General features: G+C 53.8%; 9 protein-coding genes across 9 annotated transcripts; 4 read left to right on the forward strand and 5 right to left on the reverse strand.

Moving 5' to 3' along the window:
- Window positions 1-4026: 4026 nt before the first annotated feature.
- BO70DRAFT_372194 (uncharacterized protein) lies at window positions 4027-7901 on the reverse strand (the record flags this gene model as incomplete). Its single annotated transcript, XM_025544836.1, has 6 exons — window positions 4027-4185; window positions 4215-4250; window positions 4358-5732; window positions 5787-7043; window positions 7107-7225; window positions 7278-7901. The coding sequence occupies 6 exons, from the start codon at window positions 7899-7901 to the stop codon at window positions 4027-4029; spliced, it is 3570 nt and encodes a 1189-aa protein (XP_025398022.1).
- A 1697-nt stretch (window positions 7902-9598) lies between these two features.
- On the forward strand, window positions 9599-10911 carry BO70DRAFT_388265 (basic secretory family protein). The gene is made up of 2 exons (XM_025545977.1): window positions 9599-10070; window positions 10178-10911. The coding sequence occupies exons 1-2, from the start codon at window positions 9868-9870 to the stop codon at window positions 10812-10814; spliced, it is 840 nt and encodes a 279-aa protein (XP_025398023.1). The 5' UTR covers window positions 9599-9867; the 3' UTR covers window positions 10815-10911.
- A 479-nt stretch (window positions 10912-11390) lies between these two features.
- On the reverse strand, window positions 11391-12810 carry BO70DRAFT_66209 (mitochondrial 54S ribosomal protein mL44). Its single transcript, XM_025548630.1, has one exon. It carries the CDS (start codon window positions 12714-12716, stop codon window positions 11493-11495), a length of 1224 nt encoding a protein of 407 aa, XP_025398024.1. The 5' UTR covers window positions 12717-12810; the 3' UTR covers window positions 11391-11492.
- A 170-nt stretch (window positions 12811-12980) lies between these two features.
- BO70DRAFT_363382 (uncharacterized protein) lies at window positions 12981-13871 on the forward strand. The gene is made up of 3 exons (XM_025543549.1): window positions 12981-13083; window positions 13151-13333; window positions 13418-13871. The coding sequence occupies exons 1-3, from the start codon at window positions 13061-13063 to the stop codon at window positions 13473-13475; spliced, it is 264 nt and encodes an 87-aa protein (XP_025398025.1). The 5' UTR covers window positions 12981-13060; the 3' UTR covers window positions 13476-13871.
- On the reverse strand, window positions 13418-14935 carry BO70DRAFT_339221 (PfkB family carbohydrate kinase; the record flags this gene model as incomplete). Its single annotated transcript, XM_025541240.1, has 3 exons — window positions 13418-14465; window positions 14524-14736; window positions 14860-14935. 3 exons carry the CDS (start codon window positions 14933-14935, stop codon window positions 13597-13599), a joined length of 1158 nt encoding a protein of 385 aa, XP_025398026.1. The 3' UTR covers window positions 13418-13596.
- A 258-nt stretch (window positions 14936-15193) lies between these two features.
- capA (adenylate cyclase-binding protein) lies at window positions 15194-17405 on the forward strand. The gene is made up of 4 exons (XM_025543550.1): window positions 15194-15440; window positions 15572-15809; window positions 15861-16162; window positions 16217-17405. The coding sequence occupies exons 1-4, from the start codon at window positions 15400-15402 to the stop codon at window positions 17205-17207; spliced, it is 1572 nt and encodes a 523-aa protein (XP_025398027.1). The 5' UTR covers window positions 15194-15399; the 3' UTR covers window positions 17208-17405.
- A 1145-nt stretch (window positions 17406-18550) lies between these two features.
- On the reverse strand, window positions 18551-21048 carry BO70DRAFT_397742 (uncharacterized protein; the record flags this gene model as incomplete). Its single annotated transcript, XM_025546731.1, has 2 exons — window positions 18551-20650; window positions 20773-21048. The coding sequence occupies 2 exons, from the start codon at window positions 21046-21048 to the stop codon at window positions 18551-18553; spliced, it is 2376 nt and encodes a 791-aa protein (XP_025398028.1).
- Window positions 21049-21746: 698 nt separating this feature from the next.
- BO70DRAFT_317540 (uncharacterized protein) lies at window positions 21747-23018 on the forward strand. The gene is made up of 2 exons (XM_025540388.1): window positions 21747-22244; window positions 22341-23018. The coding sequence occupies exons 1-2, from the start codon at window positions 22103-22105 to the stop codon at window positions 22805-22807; spliced, it is 609 nt and encodes a 202-aa protein (XP_025398029.1). The 5' UTR covers window positions 21747-22102; the 3' UTR covers window positions 22808-23018.
- Window positions 23003-26209, reverse strand: BO70DRAFT_339234 (exocyst subunit SEC5; the record flags this gene model as incomplete). The annotated part of the gene is made up of 2 exons (XM_025541241.1): window positions 23003-23760; window positions 23819-26209. 2 exons carry the CDS (start codon window positions 26207-26209, stop codon window positions 23041-23043), a joined length of 3111 nt encoding a protein of 1036 aa, XP_025398030.1. The 3' UTR covers window positions 23003-23040.
- Window positions 26210-26454: the final 245 nt, after the last annotated feature.

A 26454-nucleotide genomic window follows, 5' to 3' on the forward strand; every position in this document is an offset into this window, starting at 1 on the left:
TCGGAAAAATCAGATTATCAGATAAATCCAAATTAACCCACCGGAAAAGAGGGACCTGTCCCACACCTCGAAGGGAAGACCCGAAGGAGGACTGTGTCAAAGAGGCATGGATCTCCACCTGGCAGGAAGGAGGGGGACGAGCAACTTGGGAAGGTTGGATGGAGCGGGCAATGCGCAGCTAGCTATCCAGGGACCTAACTTTCTTTAACAGCTGGGAGATCTACAAGGATACGTCCCAAGCAGTGTTGTCCGTGAGTGCGGAGCAGTGGTTTACGATGGTGGTGGTAGTACTTTGTACTCTGGAGGTACTCCGTGGCGAATGAGCCCGCGGAAAGCCGGTAGAATGGGCGAAGAATGCTGTGTAGTGTACCTCGAAAGTACTTACCACGGCTGTGACGAAGTACTGGAGGAAAGTGACCAAAAACATCCCGGCGATGGAACGGCCAGGAAGGAAGATCGATCATTGGACGTTCCGCTTCTAGACGCAGTGGGGCACCCCATCGGTCGGTTCCTGGAATCTGCGTAACCCACACCAAATTGGGGCTTATGATGGACACTTATTTGCAGGGGGGTTCCTTGTGTCTCGTGATTCGCTTGACTGCGGGCAAATACTAGGCTGTGGAATGACAATAAGGAAGCAGTACGGTTGGGTACACAATATATAGAGGCGGCACCCAATCTGGCACCCCGAACGCGCACACAAACAACCAGCATATTGAGATAATGGAAATAATGGAAAATTCCAAGCGCCCACTGGGACGTGGCTTGTCGGATCCTCGCGACGGGCTCATCTGATAACTATCGGCGTCCAATCACCCTCGCAATCTGGCCCCACGGTGGGTAGCTCGCGTCTTCTGCCGTCTTCTTTTCCCTTCCTTTTTTCCTTCTTTCCTTCGGCTTAATATTCCCCGTCAATCTGTCGCAATTTATTTTTTGAGGTCAGACAAATTATTAAAACTTCCCAGCATTTCTGACAACCACAGTAAGTCCGTATCGTCGATTACCTCCGACATACCGACATATACAAAGTACGTGGAATAATCGCCGATGGACCTCCGTTTTTTCCCCCCAGTTATGCGACATGACGTACTGCCCAACAGACCAGTGGTTCCTGGAGGCTGAGGCGTTTCTTTCTCCAATTCCAGGTTTCAAAAAGGCAGGCGTTTTTCTTGGTTTCTTTCATCTAATCTGATCGATCAAGAAACGCTGCGGAGCCGTCACAAACAGGTGAAAGCGATCAGTCCTGGTTTCAAGTTTCAACCTCTAATCCAAAAAAAAAAGGTAAATCAAATCCGACCAGGGATGACTAAACCTTACCGATAAGTATCAATATGCGATCGCGAAACACCACACCACCAAGGCAATAGTGTCAACAATATTAATACACTGTTCGGAACGGTAGACAACTCCGTAAATAAACATGATGGGATGTGCGGGAACGGCTCACAGTCGCAACCACCGCAACAAGAAAGACCAGGGGAAATCAGCAAACTTAGGAGGTCAAAGGAAATACCCCGAGAAGCCTCGTCCACGACGAATGCCTGTAATTTAATCCCAATATACATCTAACGTCGAGCTGTTTTTCGGAACTGGAGGAGAGTTTGTTGCATCCATCCCAAAGGATGATCTAATCAGATCGGCACCATCTAATCAGATTCCGCAGCCTTGTGTCATTGGACAACGCTGATGATCGGCCCCAACCAATCCAAGGTATGCATCCTTGGCTGTCCGACTTCTCCGGAGTCACGTTGCCTCTTGTCTTCGTACGGAGTACATGATAAGTCTTCTCAATATTTAGATGGACACCCGATCGTCCGCAGACTAACGGGGAAACGACAAGAATCAATAACGGGAAGTGATACGAGTAAGGCACTAGTAGTTGTTGTTGTCCCTTGCCACTCTAGAGCGGCTTCCCGTTGAGGAAAGAACCGGGCAGCCATCACAACACGCGTCAGGAAATTGCCAGGGATGGTCTATCCTCAGGCAGGAGTGGCCTTTGACTCAATTTCGAGCGCCTAACTACTGAATGCGTCAGCCAAGCCGCTGTACCCCATGAACGCCAAGCCAGCTGTTCGACTAGAAGGCAATCTCTGCCATTATTTACAATCAACTGTTGTGCATGGATGGAGCGTCAGAGGGGTCTGGGATATCTTTAAAAAGACGGAGGCCCTACCTCGGTAACCGAGAAACACTTTACTAGGGATATTTTGTACTTACTACGACAGCTCTGTAATAATAGTACTCGCCAGACTGTATGTAGTATGTAGGTATACCCAAAATAGTAACCCGCTTTCCGAATCCGCCTTCCGCCTTCTTACTACATTGAAGGCTTCCACCGGCCCAATTCGCAGTGCCTTGGGCATGAGCTGCTCTTAATTGCACAGTCAACCAAACACTCTTAAGATTCCTCGCAAATCATTGCTCTTACCAACACAACTCCCCATGGGTCCAACCGATTGAAAACGGTTCGCCAACGTCCACTTCGTTCCAGCGACTTGTTGCCTACTTAGAGATTGAAGCCTCTCCTTCCGGAAACTTCGTGCATGCGAGGGATAAGGATACTTGCTTACCCAGAGACTTTCTTGAAGCAATCGGTCTATATTTCTTCTATCTTTCCAGGTTCTATGGGGTGCAGGAGAATATGAAGACGAAGCTGTAGAGAGTAGAAGTAGATATAATAGTAGTAGAGCAGCGAGGGGCAGAAAGCAGTATAGGAGAAGATGGGCATGATTTCCAAAGTAAAAATTGATCTTTATTATCAGACAGGGGAGAATATTATAGAACAATAAAAAAGTTGCAACAAACTATTCTATCTGTCTGGGGGGGGGAAGAGAAGGGAGTGAATGATAACCGTAGAAGCAGCCTGTGAGGACTAGTAGTAGTAGAGCACCTGCTTTCCTTGGACAACTTCCTCCGATGTAAATTTACACCGTCACATCATCACGCGGCCATCAAGCAGAACAGAATGTCCAGACAGCCCAATTCCTCGCCTATCCAAATATCACGATATCTGTCACTGTTGCCAGTCTTCTACGACCTGACCCCTCCCTGGACATGTCCAGCTATATAAACCCTGAGTTATTCTTTTCTTCGCGGGGAATCTCGAGAGTGACAGATATGCTGACTGTTTCTTTCTATACTAGACCTCGAATAATCTCTTGTTTATATCTTTCGCAATCTACTGATAGATTCCAATGCCGCAAACTTCTCGATAAATCTCTCAATCTCTCTATGATAATCTATCTCTGTTGAATGCCAATCAAAAGACTTCAAGGCAGTCGGCCTTTATGTGATGGGTTCTCCCAACCTTGACAATAACCAGGGGTTGCTATCGTGCATTGTCATGGAGGACCATATGGATTTGTTTCTTCCCTTTCAGTTGGGTCTGCGAAGCTTCCTGAAGCATTCCATTTAATGTAGACCATGCCGTCCAACCTTTTTCTTGCTTTCTTTTTACTCTCTATCATCACTGTTGTTTATCCTCTGAGTCCTTTTCTTCGTCTTCATCTTGATCCCTCCCTTGATCCTCTTCTTGATCCTCATCTTGATTCTCTTCTTGATTCTCTTCTTGATTCTCTTCTTGATTCTCGTCTTGCTCCCTCTCTTGATCTCTCTCTTGATCCTCCTCTCCATCCTCCTCTCCATTCTCCTCTCCATCCTCCTCTCCATCCTTGTCGCCGCCGTCTGCAGCCTCTTCCTTCCTTCTGTCGTCAAGCTTCCCTTTGTTTTTCCCCTCTTGTATCTAACCGCAATCTTTAACCTAGTAAACACAAATGAAGGACTCTCCGTTATACTGCTCCAAACACTTCACAAGGAAGGGGTTAATTGGATGGAAGTTCGCTCTACATGGACAGGCTGAGGACGTAGACTCTCCACGCAAACATGATCACGCCGACCAGTTCCTCGCATGCTTTCCGAGTCAGCAACGCACCCCCTCGTAGTTTCGCATTGGACAGCAAGAGTTACAAGAGCAGGACTTGATGGGATAGTGATGTCTGATTCTCTAATAATACATAAAGATAGGCCTCATTGCCTGGCTATGTAATACATGAGGAGGTTTTTCGTGTTCCCCCCCGGGCACCCGACGAGCCGCCAAAAATCCTCCTCGTTGGCCGCCATCGCGTGCAGCTGCACACACATCTGCGTGGCTTGCCGCCGGGTGCCCGGTTCGGGGGCCGTCAAAAACTTGGCTGCGACGCCCCCACCCCCTCCACCACCGATGAGGCGAGAGCCTGCTCCCGAAGGAGCGCCTCTCGTAACAATTGGGTAAGAATATCTACCCCCATCTCCGTGGCGCGGTGCGCCACCCTCTCCCCCCCTCCCCTCCCTGGCCGAGAAAGGCCACCACCCCCTCCACCAACTCCTCGGAAAAATAGGCGGTAATAATATATTCCGCCGTGGCGGATATTTCCGTAAAAATATGAGCCGATGGCTCATAAAAATAGGTCGCCTGTAGGATGGCGAGGAGCACGCGTGGCGCGTGCCTAGTATGGATATTTCGTAACAGATATCGGACTGTTTGTAGCACTTGTGTTTTCAAATCGAGGGCCCGACCGGCAGACTGGTGAGTTGCATCGGGGGTACTCGTCAATTCGTCTAGTAGCGCGTCTAAGAGGTCTTCGCACTGGGACCCTTCACGGAGGAAGCTATCATGGTATTCAATTAGCCCTTGCATCTTACGGTAGCCAAGGATGTCCATACTTTTCGATCGGATCCGATGGACTCCTTTCTCAAGCATTTCCCTTCCTTTGGCCGGATCCTTCGAGCGCGGGCTAATGCTCCTCTTTCTCTGTTCGAACTTTTTCTGTGCGTTTTCGAATCGCTTACAATGGCGGGAGTCGTCCACACTGGTGCCAGCTCCGCTGTTTCGACGTGTGCGTTCGATATGAAGGGACGGCATTCGAGGAAGCGATGGTAGGCGCGGTCGGTTGTCCCGATGGGCTGGTTCGTTTTTGGACAGCTCTTGTAGCGCGTTCTTTGGGCCAGACCGATGCAGAACCGGGATTCTCGTTCTCTTCGGTGACGGGCTCCCGTTAACGTTCGTCGCACCGGCTGGGAGCAGAGGCTCGACGGCTTTGATCGGTCGGTATATGGTCGAATGTGCTGGGCTGACAGATCGCACCGGGGTATCGATATGAAAAACGGTTGTTGGTGTCGTCGGGGCGAGAGGAACAACGGGATCCTCGTCATTCGCTGTTGGCGTCGTCGGGGCGGGAGGAACGAGATCCTCGTCCTTCGCTTTTGGCGTCGTCGGGGCGGGAGGAACAACAAAATCCTCGTCCTTCGCTGTTGGCGTCGTCGGGACGGGAGGAACAACGGGATCCTCGTAAATCTGAGATTCGACGCGCCGGGCTTTGACACCTGGCCGCAGGGGAGCAGACGACAAAGATGTAGGAGCAGTTGGAGGAGCGTCGGACCGTAGGGGCGCAGACGAAAGTGAGGATGTAGAAGCAGTTGGAGGAGCGTCGGACCGTAGGGGCGCAGATGAAAGTGAGGATGTAGAAGCAGTTGGAGGAGTGTCGGGGCGTGCATTGGCTGGTGCCAGATACGCCTTCTTACGCGCAGCGATGGCCTCCTTCAATGCGGACCGGCCTGCGATAGCAGGGGTGTTGACTGCAGGACCCTGGCGTGTCGTAGTGGACGTTTTGGTGGAGGGAAGATAGTCGATGTTTGGGTTGGCCGGCGCCTTCTCGAGCATAACTCGCGTTTTTGCATCGAGGGTAGAAAGTATACTATCTCCTGTTAGCGTACCATGATCGATGAAAGGAGTAAGTAGGGAGACTCACGAGTCCGCTCTGCCGGGCCAAACGCGGTGGTACGTCCAAAAGGTACTGCGGACTGCTTCGCGGACCGCAGGATTTGCATCAGAGAGACATTTTTTGATTCCTTTGTCGATGAGATCCAGCCCGCCGCCGTGCTCGATTGAGCTCTTGTGGTGGGCTTGCCGGTTGATCAAGGTTCGAAGCCAGCCGGTGGAGTAAAGTCGCAGTTGAACGTTTTTGTCCAGTGAGGCGCTGGACACGTGCTGCAGGATCCGATGTGTGAAAGAAACATGGCCGATCACAATATCGACAGTGGTGTTTCCGTTTTGCGCCGTTATTTTCTTCATGTTGGCGCAGACCTTGAGAAGGTTTTGCATGATGATCTCCATCATGGGATCAATCTTGGACGAGCATATCTTGGCAAGGTCCTGTATCAACAGGCAACCGTTCGTGGACATAGTAGTCCGAAGTGAATTCACAACTTTGAAAATGCCGTCAAGAAGAGTCTTCATGGCGGCAATAAAAGCCTGAGGGAAAGCCTGAGGGGCATTGCCGTGAGTTAGGCGCCGAAGGTCGATCACACTCTTTTCACGGTGCAACCAATTTTCCTCAGTTTCCCGGCCTTCGAAATGAGGCGACATGGTGCGGACCATATCATCGATATGCCGAGATGACGTGACGTTGATTGGCACCACCTTCTCGCTGTCTGACGAGCTGGGGCGCGAAGCAGCCTCGGCCTGTGCGGTGTTTCCGTCCGCGCGCGAGGCAGGCCGTTTCTGCACTCGAGAAACAGGACGTGAAGGTTGCTCAGACTCGAGGGCGGGCTTATGCGCGCGAGAAGCTGGCCGCAAAGGCTGCTCAGATTCGACTGCGGGTTTCTGTGCGCGGGAAACTGGTCGCAAAGGCTGCTCAGGTTCGACTATGCGTTTCTGCACGCGAGAAACTGGTCGCAAAGGCTGCTCAGGTTCGACTGTAGACTTCTGAGCGCGAGAAACCGGAAGTATGGTGTCGTCGGCCCGAGACGAGGGCAGTTGAACACGAGATGCGGGTCGCGAAGATGGTCCAGCTTCGACGGTGGACTTTTGTGTGCGAGAAGCTGGCCGGAAGGCGTCGTCAGCCCGAGACGAGGACATTTGAACACGAGATGCGGGTCGTGAAGATGGCCCAGCTTCGACAAGAGTCGAGCCAATACCAGCGATAATCGCATTGACGATTGACTTCCTCACATTTTGCTCGGCAAACTTCGTACTAAGGTCAGCCTTAGCCCGGGCAGATGCATTCCTGGCTATAGTTAGTGGTGAAGCCCAGATGATAGGAAGCAGAGGCAGAATGAGCATGACGTACTGAAAAAGCTCAACGACGGTCAATTTCGCTGTGTCTCGGACGACACTATCGGCATCCTCAAGACATGCAACAAGGCTCGAAACGTAAGAGCGGAAGAGCAAGCCATGGTTCTTGGTCATCTGCAGCGGACTGGTCAGAAGCAATCCGAGCCGGAAGGAGGGGGAGACTCACATTTGACAACCAGATCATGCTCATTTCCTTGGCCCGGGGATTCTTTCCCACCAGGGCAGTTTCAAGAACATAGTGTTCGACGTCGGCACTTGCAGCTGGCCATAGATCGGTGAATGCCTGGGCCGCCTGAGCTCTGACACGCTCTTTGTGGTCGCCCAAGCGCTCCAAAAGTATGGGATAGAGAATGCGAGCTTGGACAGAGATCAAATAAGCCTGATCCTGGATGAACAGCCGCTTCAGAAGGTGACCAAGCGTTGAAAAACCAGCAGAAAGAAGAGATGAGTGCTGAGAAGCAATAGACAGCCGCGAAGATTCAAAAATCGCCGGCACGGCATCCTCAGGGACATTTTTCTGCTTGATGTCGGACTTGACACCGTTCAAATGGAAGATCTTTGCATCAATGGACAGGTTGCTGTTCTTCAAAGCAGACACCAGCTCTGCAGCCTTTGACTCCATGTTTTGGAGCAAGATTTTTGCTTCGGCGTCGGTAACGCCCAGCAAGGCATAAAAAAAGACGAAACAAAAGCAAAACAAGTAGAACTTGAACGGAACAATCAAAACCGCAAAGGCAATAACAAAAGCAAGATATGCCCGGAGGCTCTCGTCGCTAGTAAAGGAAAACATTTCGTCAGCGAAAAACAATTTTTTTGTCTTTTACTTTGATTTTTTTTTTTCAAAAACAGGCAGAAAGCAGAAGCAGATGGAGCTTGGTTGGGAAGTCTTTTGAAGTAGCCGTTAAGCTGAGCGTGAAGAGTGAAGTACGGAAGTACGAGCGGGTGCGAAAGTGAAGTAGATGGGAATGGTTGGTGAAGAGAGGAAGGACGGGGGACGGGGGATTGGCATATATACCATCAACATGATGGCGACGAGGAAGGTGCACATACCTGCTAAAGTGGCAGTCGCGACGAGGACTGGAAGCAAAAACGGCAGCGACGGGGTGGTGAGGATGAGGGTGAGGGCGAGGTTGGTGGTGAGGGTGAGGAGGGATGGAAGGAAGGTGCAAGTGACGCAGTAGTGTCGGGGAAAGAAAGATGTCGCAGCGCTTATCGCCGCGCCTATTCGCTTATCGGACAGGCTCCACGGGGTTCTCGCTGGGCCGGTAAGGAAAGCAATGGCCAGCAGTGTGTGGAAATCCGGGGGGGGGGGGGGGGGGGGGGGTATTTGAAGTTGGAAGTAAGTAAGTAGGAGGAGGAGGAGTAGAAGTAAGAGGAGAAGTGGTGAGGTGAGATGAGACTCCGAGTCCGGTGAGGTTGGATCGCGAATGAGGGGGAGGCGATCGGGCGCTGGTCCGTCCCTGAATCTTTTTTTTTCGCTTTTGTTTACCCGCAACGTCGCCGGACCCATTTGGGTAATCTGGTGGGGGGTCTGGTCCTGCAGCCACGAATCGATTGTTGTTATGGCAGCTGAGCTGCCCAACCACGTACTAACAGTCTACTAAGTCATTATTCATTGTAGTCTACATTATAGTGCTAGTAGCACTGCTGGCAGACACAACAAGATCAATGTGTTGTCGAGAGGTCTTCCTTCCTGTATGTATGTCTAGTAAGGTCGCGTCACTTTCAATCCCTCGCCGGTCGTTGCTGCCCGCCGCGGCGCGCGTCTCCCTTTCCCCCCCCCCCCCTTTTTTTGGCTCTCCTTGTTGTTCTGCGCGGATAGTACCAGTCTTACTAGTACAGTTCGCGAGCCTCGGATGCAGTCTACTAGCCTACCTTGGACAACGAACACCCAAAATAATACAACCCACATGAGTCAACTAGCTCTTCTTTTTGTAGATGTGCGATGGGGCTTTCATGGGGATAATAAAGTCTTTGCGTCTCATTCAGGGGTATCTACCTGTTGTGGCCATTTGCGGCGCAATTACGGGACACTGTATCGGAGATTACGCTTACGTCGGGCTCGCACCTTCCCCCCGTGAAAATATATATCGACCGCTTGCCACGGTGAATGGCAACAACTCCCCCCATGATGAAAGACCACCAGTCCGAGTCATTGCAGGAATCACAGACTCGAGAAGTACTATAGTAGTACTAGTAGTACGCACATGTATACACAGTAGAATGAAGAGCCATCGAGGAGCATCGAATCCTTCAGCGAGTCATATTGCAGTGGGAATTAATTAGACTGCAGAAACTCCACTTGATCGCCGAGCCGACAGTGGATCTGCTGTCCCTCATGGCAGACACTTGGACCAGCAGTGGTGTCACGGCGTTCAAGGGCGCCCGGAAGGGGCGGGCTCGCGTAAGCAAGGATCGAGATCAATCCATTCTCTCGCCGAAGAGGACAGAGTGCTACTAGTTACATACCTGTAGCAGTTAGATACCTTAGAAGGTTCGGAATTGGCAATGGACCACTCCATCCATGATTGGTGGATCCCATAACAACCATGTGGCGATAGACTTCTGCATGCAGCATGGATAGGACACTTTTACTAGATGCTGCCTTAGCTCTGACTTTATGACACTGACGGACGGCCCCAGAGCTCCGGCTGCTAATTGAAACCACCGACATTCCTCAACATCACACCCCCACCAGTCCCTCCATCCATCCACACCTTCCCAGAATCCCAGAATCCCAGAATCCCAGACCGACCATGTCGACCTCATCTGCAACCCAGACCCCCCTCCCTGTCAGCAACCAACCGTCCAAGCCAGAGGAGCCCTCATCCCAGCAGTACAACCTCAACCTCCGTCCCAACCCCAAGCTCCGCCTCCAAATCCACGATCTCCGCCACTCCGGATCCAAATCATTCTCAACCCTGATCCCTGACGTCTCCTCGGTACTCGAGACCGCCCTGTCCACCATAATCCGACACCTCTACACCCCCCCGCCCAGAACCGGCCATCAACAACGACAACAACAACAACGACAACAACAACAACAACAACAACAACAGCAGCAAGAGCACCGGCGCCCCCGACCCGCACCTTCTCCCCCAGCATCCCACCCACCCGCTCCGTGACGGTCCTCCTCCGCGACATCGACGGCGTCGCCTACACAACCGGCACCGAGCTCGACAACGACCACAAAGAGATCCACGTCGCGCTTTCCTACGTCCGCCACTGCACCACCCTCACCGACCCCGCATCCGAAATCAAAGGCTTCCTCACCCACGAACTAGTCCACTGCTACCAGCACACCGCGCCCCCAGACGGCGACAACATCCCCCGTCCCCCCGGGGGCCTGATCGAGGGGATAGCGGATTTCGTGCGGTTGAAGGCGGACCTGGCGCCGCCGCATTGGAAGAAGCCGACGTCGGCGAAGGAGAGAGCCTCGAACTGGGACCAGGGGTATCAGCATACGGCGTATTTTCTGGCGTGGTTGGAGGATGTGCGTGTGGGGGAAGGTGCGGTCGGACTGTTGAATGATCGGTTGTTGAGGGTGGGTTATGTTGGGGTTGGGGGGGAGGAGTTTTGGAAGGGACTGTTTGGGGTGGGCGTGTTGGAGCTTTGGGAGGAGTATGGGCGGTATTTGGATGCTCCAAAGGGGGGAAATGTTGGGCGTGGGAATTGGGAGGATGAGATTGTTAATCCGGAGTGATTGTATTTAGAACTATGGGAAGAGTGTTTGTACAGTGCCGTGCCTCTTTCTGAGTATTCCCACCTTGGTCCCACCTTGGCTACTACCTACTACTACTACTACTACTACTACTAGTCAAAGTGGTTCTCTAAAAACCGCCTTTGTGTTTTGGCCCTTTTGGTATTGACGAGGCAAGGACAAGTATGGAACCTCCTGTCTTTCCGTATTCGGCAAGAACACCCCCTTCACTCAGATATCCGGATACTAGCTAGGTCCCCCTAACTATGTAGGCACTACGTAGGTACTTACTAGCACTCGATACTGCTAGGTACCTAGACGCAACAGGCAGAAACTATGGGTAGAGTGGAATTAATGTAACATCCATTGATTTAGTACATGCATCTCTGTACTTTTGTCTAGAGTACTATTGCCAAACAACATGATCCCAAATTCCGTCCTTAGCCAGCCTCCAAAATCGGCCCAAGGAAAACAATAAAAAAAAAGCGGTTATAAGACGAGCAACATTAACATAAAAAAAAGAACATTAAAAGAAAAGAAATAGATTTCCCATATTGTACAAATCCTTGCAGGGGTTGGATAGATAGGTAGCAGTATGTAATGTTGCATCGCTGTCAGTCCCATGTTGACAACATCTATATCTGATAATGTGACGCCGTTTCGAAAACTCATGCTCCCTCTCTAGATAATCACCTCACCCAAGTCCACGTGAACTGGCTTCCAGGGCGCGGCGCCCTCCTCCTCCATCGAGCTGGGCACGCGCACGTTCAGCGGACTGTACAGGTACCATCCCTTGAGGGAGGCGACGCAAGCCCTGAAACGAGCCTCAAGCAGACTGGCGCCAGCGCCCTCGCCCAACTTATCGGCACCGGAGTAGATGCCGACAACAAACACGGGGCTTCTGCTCTTGCGACCGGTTTCACTGATGATCCGGGCAACCGGGGCATCGAAGTTTTCCCGGGCACACAGGCGAGCAAGATCACGAGCAGGCGAGGAGAAGTTGAACAGATCGGAAATGTTGAGGTGACGCGAGAGGAAGTGTTGCTCGAAGAACCGCTTGGCGGCAGGACGGCCGGCATGAAGGTAGACGGCACCCATCAACGCGTGCACGAAGGTCGAACTCGCCTGTTCGTGGGAAACGCCCAGGTTGTTGTTCTTGGCCTCCCGCTCAGGGAGTTCTGATGGTGGGACACCGGCCTTGACTGGGTCTCCGTACTCGTTGTCGTAAACGACCCTGGAGGTGACGGACTTCCGCCAGTGTGTCTCTTCTTCGTGAGGCCTCTCCGTACCCGTAATCAATTCCGGGTTCACCTCGGCGCCCGGGGGTAGTCTCCGGAACTGCAGGTATCCAGGGTCAACCTCTCCTCCAGGAGCGGCCACCGACTCCACACCCCATTCTTTTGCCATTGCCGCCAGTGTCTTGGGTCCGACATACGCGTACATGGCCGCGAAGACGACCGTCAAGGGAAGTCGGGGATACGTGCAGACGAGGTATTCGGATGTGTATTGGGTCAAGAGATCATGACCGAGGGTGGCCAGGGATTCATTGTTGAAATTCGGGTCGGGGTCGGCTGAAGCGTCGACCAGAGAGCGAGCAAGGGTCTCGAGAGGTAATCGGGAAGGGAGGTAAAGGCGTGCGTGGAGCGAAGCCAGTTTGGCGGACTCGCGTGCGGCCTCGACTGGCGGAGAAGGGAGGTTGTATCTCGACTGGCTGGGGCGGGAGGGACGAATTGAGGGTGCCTGAGGTTGTTCCCTGATCAATTGATCATGGCCAGCTGGCGCAGCAGGCGATGCGGTCGATTGGTGCCGGATGGCAGTGTAGAGACGTTGCTGCAGGCGGCCACCAGTCCGGGCCTGCGCCGAGAGGACCGAACCGCTCCATCTTTGGAGCTGCAGCCTCTTCATCTGGGCAACTGTGTGGGTAGGAGGCCGTAAATTAGAGAAACACCGAATCACTCGGAGTAACCGCCCAGAACGTGGTGTGGGGATTTCGAGACGACGGGGGGGATCCAAATTGAGCCGGTACGAACTTTTGATCGGTAGAGAAAAGTCGAGCTTCGGCGGAGGTCACGGGATCGGGCGGTCGTGTGAGAATGTGTCCTGGGGCGCTAAGCCGCTTACGGCCATACCGTCACGGGGTCTGGGACGACGACGGCCATTTCGGCTTCCAACCCAGAGAATCTATCGCTTGCCAGCCAGCCTACGTCAACCCCTCTCCTCCTACGTCTATTCTACATACCACAGTCACCATGGGTGGAGGCGGAAAGATCCCGTACGCACTCATCCCTCTACTCCACAGAGCCATTGCCCCCGGAGCTGACCGAATTCTTCTCGCGCAGGTATCCCAAGGAAGTCTGGTCTCCCGCCGGAGGCTGGTACGCTCAGCCCGCGAACTGGAGGCTCAACACTGCCATCATCGGCGCGGCTGCCCTTGGAATTGTTGCTGCCGTCTGGAGCATCAGCGCCGACCGTGAGCACCGCGATAAGATGCCGGAGCCCGGCAGATTCTTCCCCAGTCGCTAGTCAGTCTCCCCTCGTCCCCTCGGCCAATCCCATGTCGAGAGTTTCTAAGCATTGGATATTGACACTCTATCTCTTCTATCTAGCTGGAGCAGGGAAATCATTGAGCACGAAAGACAACAAGCGGCGAAGAACCAGTCATAGAACGGCAGTGTGATGACGAGCAGAGGGGAAAAGGCAACCGTGGAGGATTTCTATGGCATGATCGGTTTTTGTTTCATAATCCTGTGGGCTGTACGACAATAGAAGGGCGTTCTTCAATCGGTCAGTTGATCTTGATCTGAAAGTGCTTCTGAGGAGACTCTTCGAATGTTCGATACAGGCGCTGTGTGTACAGACGGACCCGTTCCGTGAACTCAGTTTCGTTCCAAAGCTCCCTCCCATCGCTAGATGTAGATATGTGAGGCACCCCGATCTGCTCCACCACGAAACTGGCTGCGACAGTAGCGAAGATCAAGGCAGCCAGGATATGATCATGCTTTGAACCAGCTTTCACTGCCTTCTGCCACGTCGTAGACTCCGCGAGAACCGAGTCGATAATCCTGGCCGGACCTCTATCTGCACCGACCATGCCTTGCGTTAGAGCTCCCAGGAAAGAGTTACCCGCACCGGTGGGATCAACCACCGGAGACGACTCTGAGGCGCTGGGCTGATGGTAGGCGGGCAGCCAGACCCTCTGGGCCCTCGAGTATGAGTAGCTGCCGTCTTTACCTGCCCTGATCACCAGATGTCCATTTCCGTCAGGCCCAATCCCCGAATCGAGGATTTTCTTCACTATGTCCATCCCATAGTCTGTCTCTTCGCTCCAACCAGTGTGACCGAACATCATGCCGAGTTCTAGTTCGTTAGGGCTCACCACATCTACTACTTGGTTTGCAGCAAGGAACTGCTCTTGCTCCTCTGGGGTACACAGATCTGGAACGGGCTCCCAGACAAATACGGGCCTTTTCATGGCGTGCTCAGAGGAGGGTGCCTTGCCCGCTTGCCGTAGCTCTTCTCGCCGGCGTAAGATGGTCTGAACGATTGAAATACAGCGGGAGGAAGAGCAGACCATGTGGAAGGTCTTGGAGAACACTTGGGCGTCCGACAGCATCTCTGGTTCCAACCGCAACTTGGGAGTCAGATACTTGAAGTCTGCGATCTGTTATTATTGCGCCATTGTAGCTCCTGATAATCAGGGAAGGACACCGACCTCGCTTCTCGTTAGGACCGTAGCCATTCCAGGCTCTGGTCGTCAACCTCCCGGGGTCCTCTCGTATTACGCAGTTGGTATCCCAGGAGTTTATAACCTCAAGGACCTCCGGAGGAAAGTCGGAGCCAACGTCCACAATCCAACTGACCGCTTGCGAGCTTTCTTTCCCAGCAACGAGACGGGCGCCGATGACTGCAAACGAGGCCGCACCCCCTAGGACATTCTTTACATTGGGTCTTGTTCCATCGAAGTCTATATCGTCTATATCAAAGGAGGAGGCCCCGTAAGTACACAATGCGATCCCGCCGGCGCATGGATAAGTAAGTTATGGCGTACCAAGAATGAACATGCCCATTGTGCAGAATTCCACATTGTCTCCGGAGCGCTCAGCGGCGCCACGACCTTCCATCATGGGTATGGCGAAGAGGGTGGATTTCCTTCAATTGGCGGGGTCGAGGGGTCTGCAGTGCTGGTGCTCGTACCACCACGCAAGTAAACTAAGGCGAGCTTATCGGCGTCGCAGCACACTGGCCGCATTACCGCCTGATACCGCCCACGTCATAACTGGCGGCGGGACAGCGACCGGCAGGGCGTACGGTACGGTACGACCCACCGGACGGAGCTCTCGCCTCAGGCACGGGGGGTCAGGAGCATCGCCGCCTCGACCATCCGACAACCGTTGCAACCTGCAACTTACTGCTGCTGCCTTGCTCGTCCCTGCGCTCTTCTTTTCCCCTGGGAGGCTCTCTCACTCCCCTCTTCTACCCTTGAATCACTGCGCATTGCCAGTGTTTGCCGTTCCTTGTCCCCCTTCGCCCTTCCACCCCCTAGTGGTCTTCAATAGTTCCCTCCTTACTTTAAACAGGGGCCGTCAAGATGGGAAGCCACATGCATAATCTGACAACTCTTATCAAGCGGTAAGCTTTGGTCCTTGGGCACTCGCCCCCACGAGTCTGAGTCCTCATACTTGGCTCGTCGCGCTCTACCCCTCAATGCGATACTCTCTTCCCATAGCCATGCTTGTCTAATCATGTATACCGGCCAACAGGTTGGAAGCCGCAACCTCCCGCCTGGAGGATATGGCGATGTCACTGGATGACCCCAATTCGCCCAAGACCGTAGGCGCTGAGAATGCCCTTCCCGAACCGCCCAAGCCTGCTCCTCCGGCAGCCCCCGCCGCCGCTCCTGTCCTGCCGCAGATCCAGGATTTTGACACACTGATCAAGGAGGACGTGCGGAACTTCGTGGAGCTGGGACGGAAGATCGATGGCCTGGTTGGAGAACAGGTAGGGCCGAAAGCGCGCTTCGCATAAGTGCTTCACTCACAATTCTCACAGTCAAGTGCCGTCCTTCAAGCCTTCGAGGCCGAGCGTACCTACCTCTATGTGTCGACGAAAGCCAAGAAGCCAGACCAGCAGCCCCCGGAGCTCATGACGGAGCTTCACAAAGCCTCGGACAGCATCAACAACATTCGTGAGTCGAACAGAGCGTCGAAATTCTTCAACCACCTCAGCGCAGTGGCCGAGGGTATTATTGCCCTCGGCTGGTTCTTCGCGCCTAAGCCGGCCGAATTCGTCAGCGAGATGGCTGGAGGTATTGAATACTATGGCAACAAGGTCCTGAAGGAGTACAAGGAGAAGTAGGCAACCCGCCACTGGATATCACCTCGAATTGGAAACTGACAAATCCCCAGGGACAGCACCCACGTTGAATACATTCAGGCCTACTGCCAGATCTTCAAGTCCCTTGCTGCGTACCTCAAGAAGCACTACCCCAAGGGCTTGACCTGGAACGACAAGGACGGAATCGACGTACAAGAAGCCCTCAGGCAGATCAAGAGCGGCAGCTCTGGCCCTGCCTCCGGTGGCGCACCGCCCCCGCCTCCTCCCCCACCCCCAGTGCCGACCCTGAATGTCCCTGGCGGAGTCCCTCCCCCTCCTCCCCCGCCGCCCGGAGCCCCTGCTCCCGCGGCATCCGCCCCGGCACCAGACATGGGCGCCGTGTTCGACCAGCTGAACCGCGGAGAATCCGTCACTTCCGGCCTCCGGAAGGTCGACAAGTCCGAGATGACGCACAAGAACCCCAGTCTCCGCGGGAGCTCCATCGTCCCCGAGCGCCCCAGCTCACAAGGAAGCATCTCTCGGAGCAAGTCCCCCGCGCCGAGCAAGAAGCCCAAGCCGGAGAGCATGCGCACCCGCAAGCCGCCCCGCAAGGACCTCGAAGGCAGCAAGTGGCTGATCGAGAACTTCGACAACCCCGGCGAGATCGTGGAGATCTCCGCCCAGCAGAACCAGTCCATCCTCATCTCCCGGTGCAACAAGACGATCATCAAGGTGAACAACAAGGCCAACGCCATCTCCATCGACAACTGCACCGGGCTCTCCCTCATCGTCGACTCGCTGGTCAGCAGCCTCGACGTCATCAAGTCGCCCAAGTTCGCCCTTCAGATCGACGGCGTCGTCCCCACCCTCCTCCTGGACCAGGTCGACGGCGCGACCATCTACCTCGGCCAGCAGAGCCTGGCCACGGAGGTCTTCTCTAGCAAGTGCTCCGCCATCAACGTCATGCTTCCTCCCAAGGAAGGAACAGACGATGACACCAAGGAGTGTCCGGTTCCCGAACAGATCAAGTCCTACGTGAAGGACGGCGTCATCGTCAACGAGATCGTCGAGCACGCCGGTTAGTTTGGGACAACACAACCACCTCCATTCAACTCTTGGATATCATCCCAACTTTCCTCGCAGTGGCACGGTATTTGGAAACCGAAGTACCTTCTTACTTATACTTGCTTCACTGCCGTGTCCCTTGTCGTCGTCCACCATACATGTAGATAGAGCCATCTCCTCATTCAATTCTATATGCCACCCCTCTTCCCCAGATCACCCACTTTCTGGTAACTTTATACCCCGTCCTGAGAATAGTACTACAGTGTAACCTTGTAACCTGGCTCTTCTGTAGGCACCACACCCATGGTTTACACCCCCCCGCCCACTACTCGGAAGACAGGCTTCCCGTTTAGGCAGGCACCACACAACCCACCAGACCACCATAGTACGACGCGAAGCGAAACAAACAGAAGGCCTCAACCAGTGCAGCAATTCCTAGAGGGAGAGAGAGAGAGAGAGAGAGAGAGAGAGAGAGAGGATAATGAAAGGAAAGACTGTCCATAATCGCGTATAAAAATGAATCTACTACAGCTGACGATATCAACATGCGAGAGATATGATACTTCCACCAGAACGGGAACGCGAACGCGAACGTCTTCAAGGAAGGTAAGAGACGAGACGAAACGAAGAAGGCAGACATGACGTTCCGTTCCGTCCATTTCGTGGCCGTATTGCGCGTATGCAGGATACCTCCCAATCAACCTACCTTAATAGGCAGGTACTAGGTAAGGTATGGTGGTGGTATGGTGGTCGGTAGGTAGGTAGTATGTTCAAGAGGCCAAAGGAGAGAAAAAAGAAAAAAAAAAGTACCGACTATTAACACTCTATTACGGGATCGGTCAGACAGACAGACAGACAGACAGAGAGAATATGAAGGTCTGGGAGTCTCAACCACGAAAACCAGAGGGAAGAGCAGAGCGAGGGAAGTGTAGTGCAAGAATGTAAGAATGTAAGAAGAGAGAGGATATGTAGAGTCAAACAGAAAAGGAAATTAACTATAGAAGAGTTGGGTATAATCGCGCCCCGTATTGTCCTGTGCGCCTGGCCTTATGTGCTTAGCCTTGAGCAGTGGCCTGAGAAAATTGAAAAAATATTGAAATCAGAGAGCCAGATGAGCCTGCATCTTGTATGTAAAGAAGGAAGGAAGGAAGGAAGGTACAGCTGTTGACGGGTGTTGTTAGTTGAGACGGGAGGTGGACTGCTTGTTTGCCTCGGAAGCCTCCCTGGGCGGTAGGAAAGGGAGTGATGGGTATTTAGATGTTCTAAAAGAGAGAAGTTGGAGGAGAAAAAGAAGGTTACCATCGCGACGTACTCGTCGAAGCCGGGGCAGACGCAATCGACATGGCATTAGGCCGCTGTCGCTATGCGCCTGGTGAGTTGAAGTTGAGCGAGTTGTGCTTCTGCACGTCTAATCGTCTCAACTTTCTGGCAAGGAGACTGTCCCCGGCTTCGGGACCACCGGTGAAGCCGGAGGAATAGCCACCATAGCCATGGTCACCCTTATTGAGTTTCCCATAAAGCCCTTGGTACTGTTCAGTGGGCTCCGGCTCAACCGGACTAGGATTTACTCTCAGCGACGGGATGGGCTGGAAAGGATGTGGCGGGCGCTCATCTGAGTGATGAGGTTGCCTTGAGTTTCCAGGAGGAATACTAGTTTCCTGGCCTAGGAAGACGAACGGTCTTCTTTCGAAGTGTGTGGAAGAACCTCCCAGATGGGACGATTCCCCCGAGGCTTGAAGCCCTGACGGTGAGAACTTGGGCACCGAATCATGGCCAGTGGCCACTCTTCGTGATGCCTTGTCCGTCGTGGACCTTGCACTAGGGTGCGCATGACTGATTTCCCGGTAAGGCTTGTAAGGCGTGTACCGGGGGTCAGGATACTGAATCTCATTCCGTAGCTTTTCCTTACCGTCGGGAACTCGGTTCGCAAATACAACGCGTATGCTAGAGTGAAGGTAAAACCGACCTCTGGAAGGGCAGCAGATGTTCAAATGAACCAAATACCGCAGTGTAGGTTTATCCTTTGGATCTTCGGAAGTATTCAACGACGCCTCCGGACGGTCGGTCCCGTAATTCTTCCGAGCACTCATGGGCATATCGATCATGGGACCCGCAGAATAGCTTCTTTGACGGACAAATGTCTTTGTCCCAGGTTCCATGTCACCGAGGTCGTACGGAACAAGGAACAACTTGACGGCCGTCTTGTTTGGATTCTTGATCATGATCTGTAACTGCCCATGTTGTGGTATGCGATAGCAACCACCTGGCGGAGATTTGGGCGATTCTGCCCGTCTGTGCTTCTTTTCGCGTCTGCGCAAAGCCTCCTGGTCGTTTGGCTTGGACTCCAGAGTATTCCCCATGACCTGATCATCGTGCAGGCCCGCAGGACTCTGGTGACGCCTGCGTCGTCGACCGTTGCTGCTGGACGTATCCTTGGGAAGGAAATTGTCGAGGTCAATCAGCCCAACATATGGGCTGGGACTATCGTCCGAAATGGAGCGCCCGAATCCCGAAGTCGGATAGCTGTAGAAAACAGCTGGGAACGGAATCGTGACGTGTGGCGGACACTTGAGATTGGCTTTACATTTGCCTTTCCCTAAGACTCCGATTTGCGCAGTAAAGTCGAGTGGTTTGGACGGATTCATCGACATTCGTCCACGAAGGATAGATTCCTCGTATGAGCCAACCATCGGCGCATGAGCCTTGGAAGACACTTCCGCACTGATCGAGGGTCTCCTGAATCTCGAGCTCGGGGTTTGCGCCGAGGATGCAAGTTGGAGGCTATATGTCGAGGTCAGAGAGCGCCGAGGGGGGTGAAATTGGTAGGACATTGCCCCGTCCCAGTTTGTCCGCAAAGGCTCATGGTTGAAATGAAGTCCTCCAGCATGGCCTGTAGGCGAAGCCTGTAGGTGTTGAAATGATTCTGGGGGGAGTGTACGGCGGCGATTGGCTTTCTCGAGGGGGTCGGGGTAACCGGCAGACTCCAGTCGAGGAGAGAAATCTAAATCCGTATTGTTCGCCTGATGAACCAGGGGGCTGGTTGGCGCTTTTAGAATATAACTGGAGGAGAACGAGCCTAAAGAGGGCGCCCGAGAGCGGGCCGTCGGAGTCGCAGTGTGGACTGAGGGTTGACTCCGCAAAGAGGAGAAAATGGGCGCGGTAAACCAGGGCGTTGTCGGCGAAGAACCCAACTGAGGGGTATGAGCGTTGAAAGTGTGATGATGCGGTATTGGAGACGGGGGCAAATGCTGTTGGCCCTGTAGTTGCGATGTTCCTTCCCGGAAGTCCCCAGAATGCAATGCTGAGCGAGGGCGTTCGATATCGGCCGGCGATGCTAAATCCTGGTCCCTCGAGTGAGGTTGGTCGCGTGGACCAGTGTCCTCGGTTATTCTGTCTTTCATTTTGGAGGCTTTATCGGGCGTCTGGGGGGCATGGTTCTGGCAAGCACCTGTTTCTCCCAACTATTGTCACTTGAGTCAGTACATACTCTTATCGGGTGAGTTGGATCAGGGGGGAACACTGTTGGTTAAGGGAGAAGAGAGAGCGAAGCAAGAGCTGTGATCTGCAGAGTGGCGAGACATACGGAACGGTGCTGAGCCCATCTCAGCGTATCTGCGCCTTTGAGGTACTGGATCAGTTCCTCCCGATTGCTTGCATGTAACCCCGCCTGAGGTTGATCTATCGCATGCCCCTCGTGGGGGGAGTCCTCCCGCCTGTCCCGGGAGTGAAACACCAGGGGCTGTTCAGGAGTATGCTTCCAGGGGCTAATGGTCTGACGGTGCCCATCTTGCCTTGGCTGGTGGTCATCGGACCACAGGTTCTCGAACCGCTGACGATCTGGATCCTGGAAGATAGGCATGGTCACCGGTATATGGAATGGGCGAAATGAGGAGAAAAGAGGGCACACATCGCAACCCTAACGACGGACTTGTGAGAGGGAGTGTGTGAGAGGGACAGAGGTTGGGGGGGGGGGGGGGAGATAAAGAAAAAAGAGGAAAGAGGGGACAAGGAGAAGCGGGACAAGACGACGAGGGACGAGAGAGTAGTAACTTGAAGAGGTTGCAGTGGCCCGCAGGCCCAAGTGGCGGAGGAGTCACGGAGCAGTCGCAGTCGTAGTCACGGTGGAGTAACGGGATGGGATGCTTTGCGGATCGGAGAACAATATTGGGCCAGGCGATGGGAGGCCGAGGATTCACCCGCAGGCGTTCTGAAGATTAATACCAGCAACTATTTACTATGTATGTAACTATGGCGGCATGACTGTCCAGGTCCAGCTGGGCCATTGGATCCACCATACACGACGCTGCGGACACACCGGGCAGGCAATAAATGCAATGCTGGCGAAATGATGAAATAATGGCCGAGAAAGATGATGCTGGCTGATTGCGGAGATCCGTGACGGATTGGTTCCTCGACGGGTTCCAGTCCTGCCGCCGCCCGATTTACCTTCAGTATCTTTAAGGATCTACTCCGTACCAGCCCATCGAAAGGGTCTCAAGTCTCCGTCCTCTGAGTGATTACGCTGCAACTTGATCCCTATGATGCTCAAGGGTAGTCTATACTCCGTATCTGATCCTTAGTCCCCTTCTCAGTTCCCACCACACAGCCATCTCCGACTGGAGACAGCGCAACCCAGAGGGGAATCACCCGCCCGCGGTACGGTACCGTAACGGCTTCCGATGCGGAGCGCCAAAACTTTTTTTTTGCCCGTTGCGACCAGTTGAGTTGAGTACAACCACCACCACCACTACTTTCTCTCTCCCCGCCACGTCAATTTGCGAAGTCGTGGCCTAATACAACTCACCGCTCCTGCAATCCAGCCCGGTCGCTTCCAAAGCCCCTCATCCTCCCCGCCTAAAAAAGAAATCAGACGAAACGAGCACGCGCGATTTGCTCACCCATCAACCCCGAACATGGCGGCGACCAAGCGTTCCCGAGACGAGGTGACCACGGAAGAGAAGCGGCCAACAGAAGGAGATGCCGCTCCGATGAAGAAGAGAAAGGGATTTTCCGTCGGGCCTGCGAACCTGCCTGACGGTACCTATCGTCGCAAGAGTGAGATCCCATCCCCACATCACATCACATCCACATCATCCCGATCCATAGCGAGAACCGTACCCGTACTAACGATCCCTTCCCCTCCATCAACAGCCCAGAAAATCAAGTCCGATTTGATCTCCAAAGCCAAAGTCAAGAAGGCCTACGCCAAAGTCAGAGCCGCGGAGCTCGCAGCCGCCCCGGCCAGACCCATCTACACGAACGACGAGGATGCGGGCGAAAAGGAAGAGCCCGCGACGCTGGAACTGCACCCGGATCGAGTGGCGATGCTGAATGAACCGGCGCCGGAGCCGACCCCTCAGTCACAGCGCGGGGACAGGCGCGATGCCAATGGTCGTCGGGCTCGGAAGCCGAAACCTTCTGCCTTTTCCAGGGAGTTGGAGATTGCGGAGGCGCGCAGGAAGGAGGCCGCGAAGAGGCAGGAGGACCGCGATTTCAGACAGAAAAATCGGGAGGCTATGGCGCGTGCCAGACGGCCGGATCAGCAAGGGAAGCGGAAGTTGGGGAGGGAAAGCACGGTGTTGCTGGATCGGGTGCAACGGATGGTCGGCAAGGCCTGAGAGAACGAGAGATATGATGGATCCTGTGTGAGAGCGACAGACTAAAAGTTTTGAGTATGATACCCGCTAAGTAATGGTTACAATTCGTCATCGAGTGGCACAGGCATGATGTGATGTGCTATCATCAAGAAGCATGATTGGGATTTTCTTTTTTTTTTCGTTTCGGTTCCTGTCAATATATAGGGAGTATTATTTCTTCAAGAGTTTAGATAAACTGGTCTGCCAACAGTACCCTACGAGGATGTCTTCCCGCTGCGTGGCTTTCTAAAGCACGCAAATTCCCCCTTCGTTCGCTCCCTCAACCGCTTCAGGACGCCCCTCATCTCGCCAAGCTCCGACTGGAGGCGAGCCCGGGCTTCGTGCGTGGTCCGACGGTCTAGTTCTACGTAGATCTGGCTTTGTATCGCGGAGGCTTCATCCGTCGAGAATTGCGACATCGTCTGGGCGATGAACTCGGTATCGAGGGTGGCCTGCATCAAGGCAGCGAGAGTGTAAGAGGATCGAGCTCCAAAGGAGCTCAAGAGGGATTTCGAGATCTGCGTCAACAGGTGGATGAGGATGACCGACAGAAGTGGGGACTGTGCAGTCGAGGGTGAGCGATTCACAATTGTATTCAGTGTAGAAGGAATCGTGGTCGTGATCTCCGTGTGCACAAGGACCAAGGTCAGCATGATGTTGTAGACATATGGACGGACTTGGTCGGGGCGGGATGTGGCCGGCTCCCAGTCCGCGGCAGTTATGCCACTGAAGATCGTAGAGCTGAGCGAGTTGATGGTCGGTTTGGTGTACGACTGGAACAAACGGTCGTCAATCTGGCTGAGCACATCGCGCACGGTTTTAGCCTCTTCAGTCAGCCTGACCGAGAAGGAGTTCTCGAAGTTGGCAACCAACTGGGGGACGAGATCGGCCTGGAGTGCCTTTATGTTGGACAGAGTCAAGAGGATGCGCACATTCTATAGTCTTTGTTAGTACTAGTACTATATGATGCAAGCGGATGTGGCAGGCACTTACCCGGTTCCGAGCATCAACTGCATCCGCGATGAGAAGGGACGACGGTGTATCGAACTGGCTTCTGCTCACGGTGGACCCAGCCACAATCCATTCATCTTCGGTCCCTGACGATGTGGGATGTTCTGCATTCTCGACCAAGCCGCTGAGCGCCTTGTAGACACTGGACACGAACTGTGTGCGGACCATCTGTAGCAATTTGGCAGGGGGTTGGGTCACCACGTCCACAGCCCCCGACTTCGCCATGGCTTCCGAGATGTAGAGGATCTTCTGCATGCCGCTGATAATGGCGTTCTCAAACGCGACAAACAAGCCGGGCATTTTCGTCAAATCTCTCTTCTCTGAGTCTCGGGTCCAGTCTTCCAGCATCTTACAGATCTCGGCATCCTTACCCCAAGCTGAACATGCTACACGCACCGAACGTTCCCGTGCAACACTTACGAGGGATTTGAGAAGGTCATGAGCGTTGCCGCTACCCAGCACAGGCTCCAATGCAGCCATCTCACTCGCAGCCGTGCCAATGATCACGAGGCACTGACCAAGATAGTGCACACCACTGAGCGAATTGGAAAAGGGTGGCCAAAAGGCGTAGTCTTCCCAGTATTCCCCACGCTTGGGCGTAGGAAAGGGCATGTTCTTCGGATCAAGTTTGAAGCGGGACTCTGTCGGGGTCACGCCGTAGCTTGCAGGGCTGTTGGGGCTGGGGGAGGATATCGGAGATGTGAGGAGGGTAATATCATCGCCCGGGGGATCCGCGAACAATGAAACGACATTCTCACGGATCAAATTGACCAACTCGACGGCCCCCTTCTGTAGATCCCTCACGTTACTAGAAGAAAGTCGGTGGTGTTTACGGCTTTCGCCCTCGAATCCGGCGGGGAGATGGCTTTGCCTGCTGCCGTCGATAAAGGACTGTGCTACTTCCCAGAAGTCCAAGACCTCGCCAAGGAGACCCCCTTGGGATGACAACAGCCTATTCAAGTAGTTGCTGATACATTCCCAGAGCTCGATGACTTGGTCGGTGTCCCGCATTTTCTGGGAGTCCGCCGAGCCGTCGCGTGGTGCAAGCCTGAGGTAGGATGCCACTGCCTGAGGCGTCGGTTTCTCCCCGCTAGCCAGCCGACGCCTCAAGATCTCAATCTCGCCCTTGCAACGCTCACAGAAGGCGGCGATTTTATTCTTGAGGAAGTCGAAACGACTGAGAAGCCAGAACCAGATAGGGTTGTCCTCAACTCCGATTTCCAGTAGAGCACCGATGAGTTCCATGTGCTCCTCAACGGGTCCTGTGGCAGTAACGGTCGTTGACGTGGTCGGTGCATCGCCGAGACGCTTCCAGAGGTCGCGCTTGAAGGCCTGTGTCTGCGAATCAACGTCCATCCACATCCTACCCATGGCCAAAATGACATGCGCTTCGTCATCCGTCAATGGCCGGCGTTTGCTGGCTGCCGTGTCTGCAATGTCCCTGGCAGTCTTGGCGAGAGCTCTTGCTCTTCCGTATTGTTCAAAAACAGACTCGAGGTCTCTTTGCTTGATCGATTTGGAAAGAAGACCACCGATCTCATAGATATCCCGATGTTTTTCCATGGTGTCCACCACGGACTTCAACACCTGTTCTCTCTCACGTCCTCCCAATGCCGGCCCCCATACTTCTTCCGCCTTAGCAGACGCCTCCAGGAGAGGAACGCGGATCCCCTTCATTCCATATTCGCTTTCCTTTGTCAAAGCGTTCTTGCCAGGTCCTGCATCCGCGATGGCAGTAGTCGAGATGCTGTGCTTGCTGCCGGAGAGATTCCGGAAATGACCAACCGACCGGCGGTTCATCTGAGGGGTCAACATGTCTTCCTTCTTGCCCTGGTTTCTCATCTCCGTGTATACGCTGTCGATGGTTGCCTTTGCCCGGACGAAACGCTCGAAGTTCGCTTCGACGAGGACTTTCAAAGATGCCGACTTTTGATCGATTGAACGCGAGAGGAAGTCGAGGCCGTCGAGAAGGGTTCGGATTGATGCATCGGAGTGTGCCTGAGAGAGAAAGAGGGCGGGCGAGAAGGAGGTGGATGAAAGTAGGAAGCGATTTCGCAAGCGGCTCTCTTCATCTAGGGACAACCCCCTCGTTTTGAGGATCTTGAGCACACTCTCGCCGGAGCCCAGAGGATCAGGCTCATCCATCTGGACGAGGTTCTCCCGGCCATTGTTCGATTTGAATGACCCCAGCGTGGCCCCCTTCCGGGTGCTATTGCTGCGCTCCAGGGCAAAGTATCGGGATCTCTCAGACCGCGAACCGCGACGGTCCAGTGTCTCGTCCTCGGAATGGTCGCTTTCATCCAGCTCTGCAGGCCATTCTTCGGGGAATGCCGAGGGCAAGTTATAGTAACTTGCCACGTCGACGTCGGCCATCTCGTGGGGATAGGCAAGAATAGGCGATGACGGCGCTTTGCTTAGGTGATTGGGGTGGGAAGCGGGCGAGCGATCATGGACCAACAACCGTTGGAGAAGACATGCAGCACAGCTGCAAGGGTGGGGGGGGGAGGGGGAGGAACGGGGGTTAGGATGCCGATTAACGGAGCGAATAACGGGGAGCACTTGGCAAGGACACGAGGATGATGCGTTGGGTTATCTGATCGAGGACGGGAGCGTGAATG

The sequence above is a fragment of the Aspergillus heteromorphus genome, assembly GCF_003184545.1.
Source record: "Aspergillus heteromorphus CBS 117.55 chromosome Unknown BO70scaffold_18, whole genome shotgun sequence".
NCBI classification, from domain to species: Eukaryota; Fungi; Ascomycota; class Eurotiomycetes; order Eurotiales; family Aspergillaceae; genus Aspergillus; species Aspergillus heteromorphus.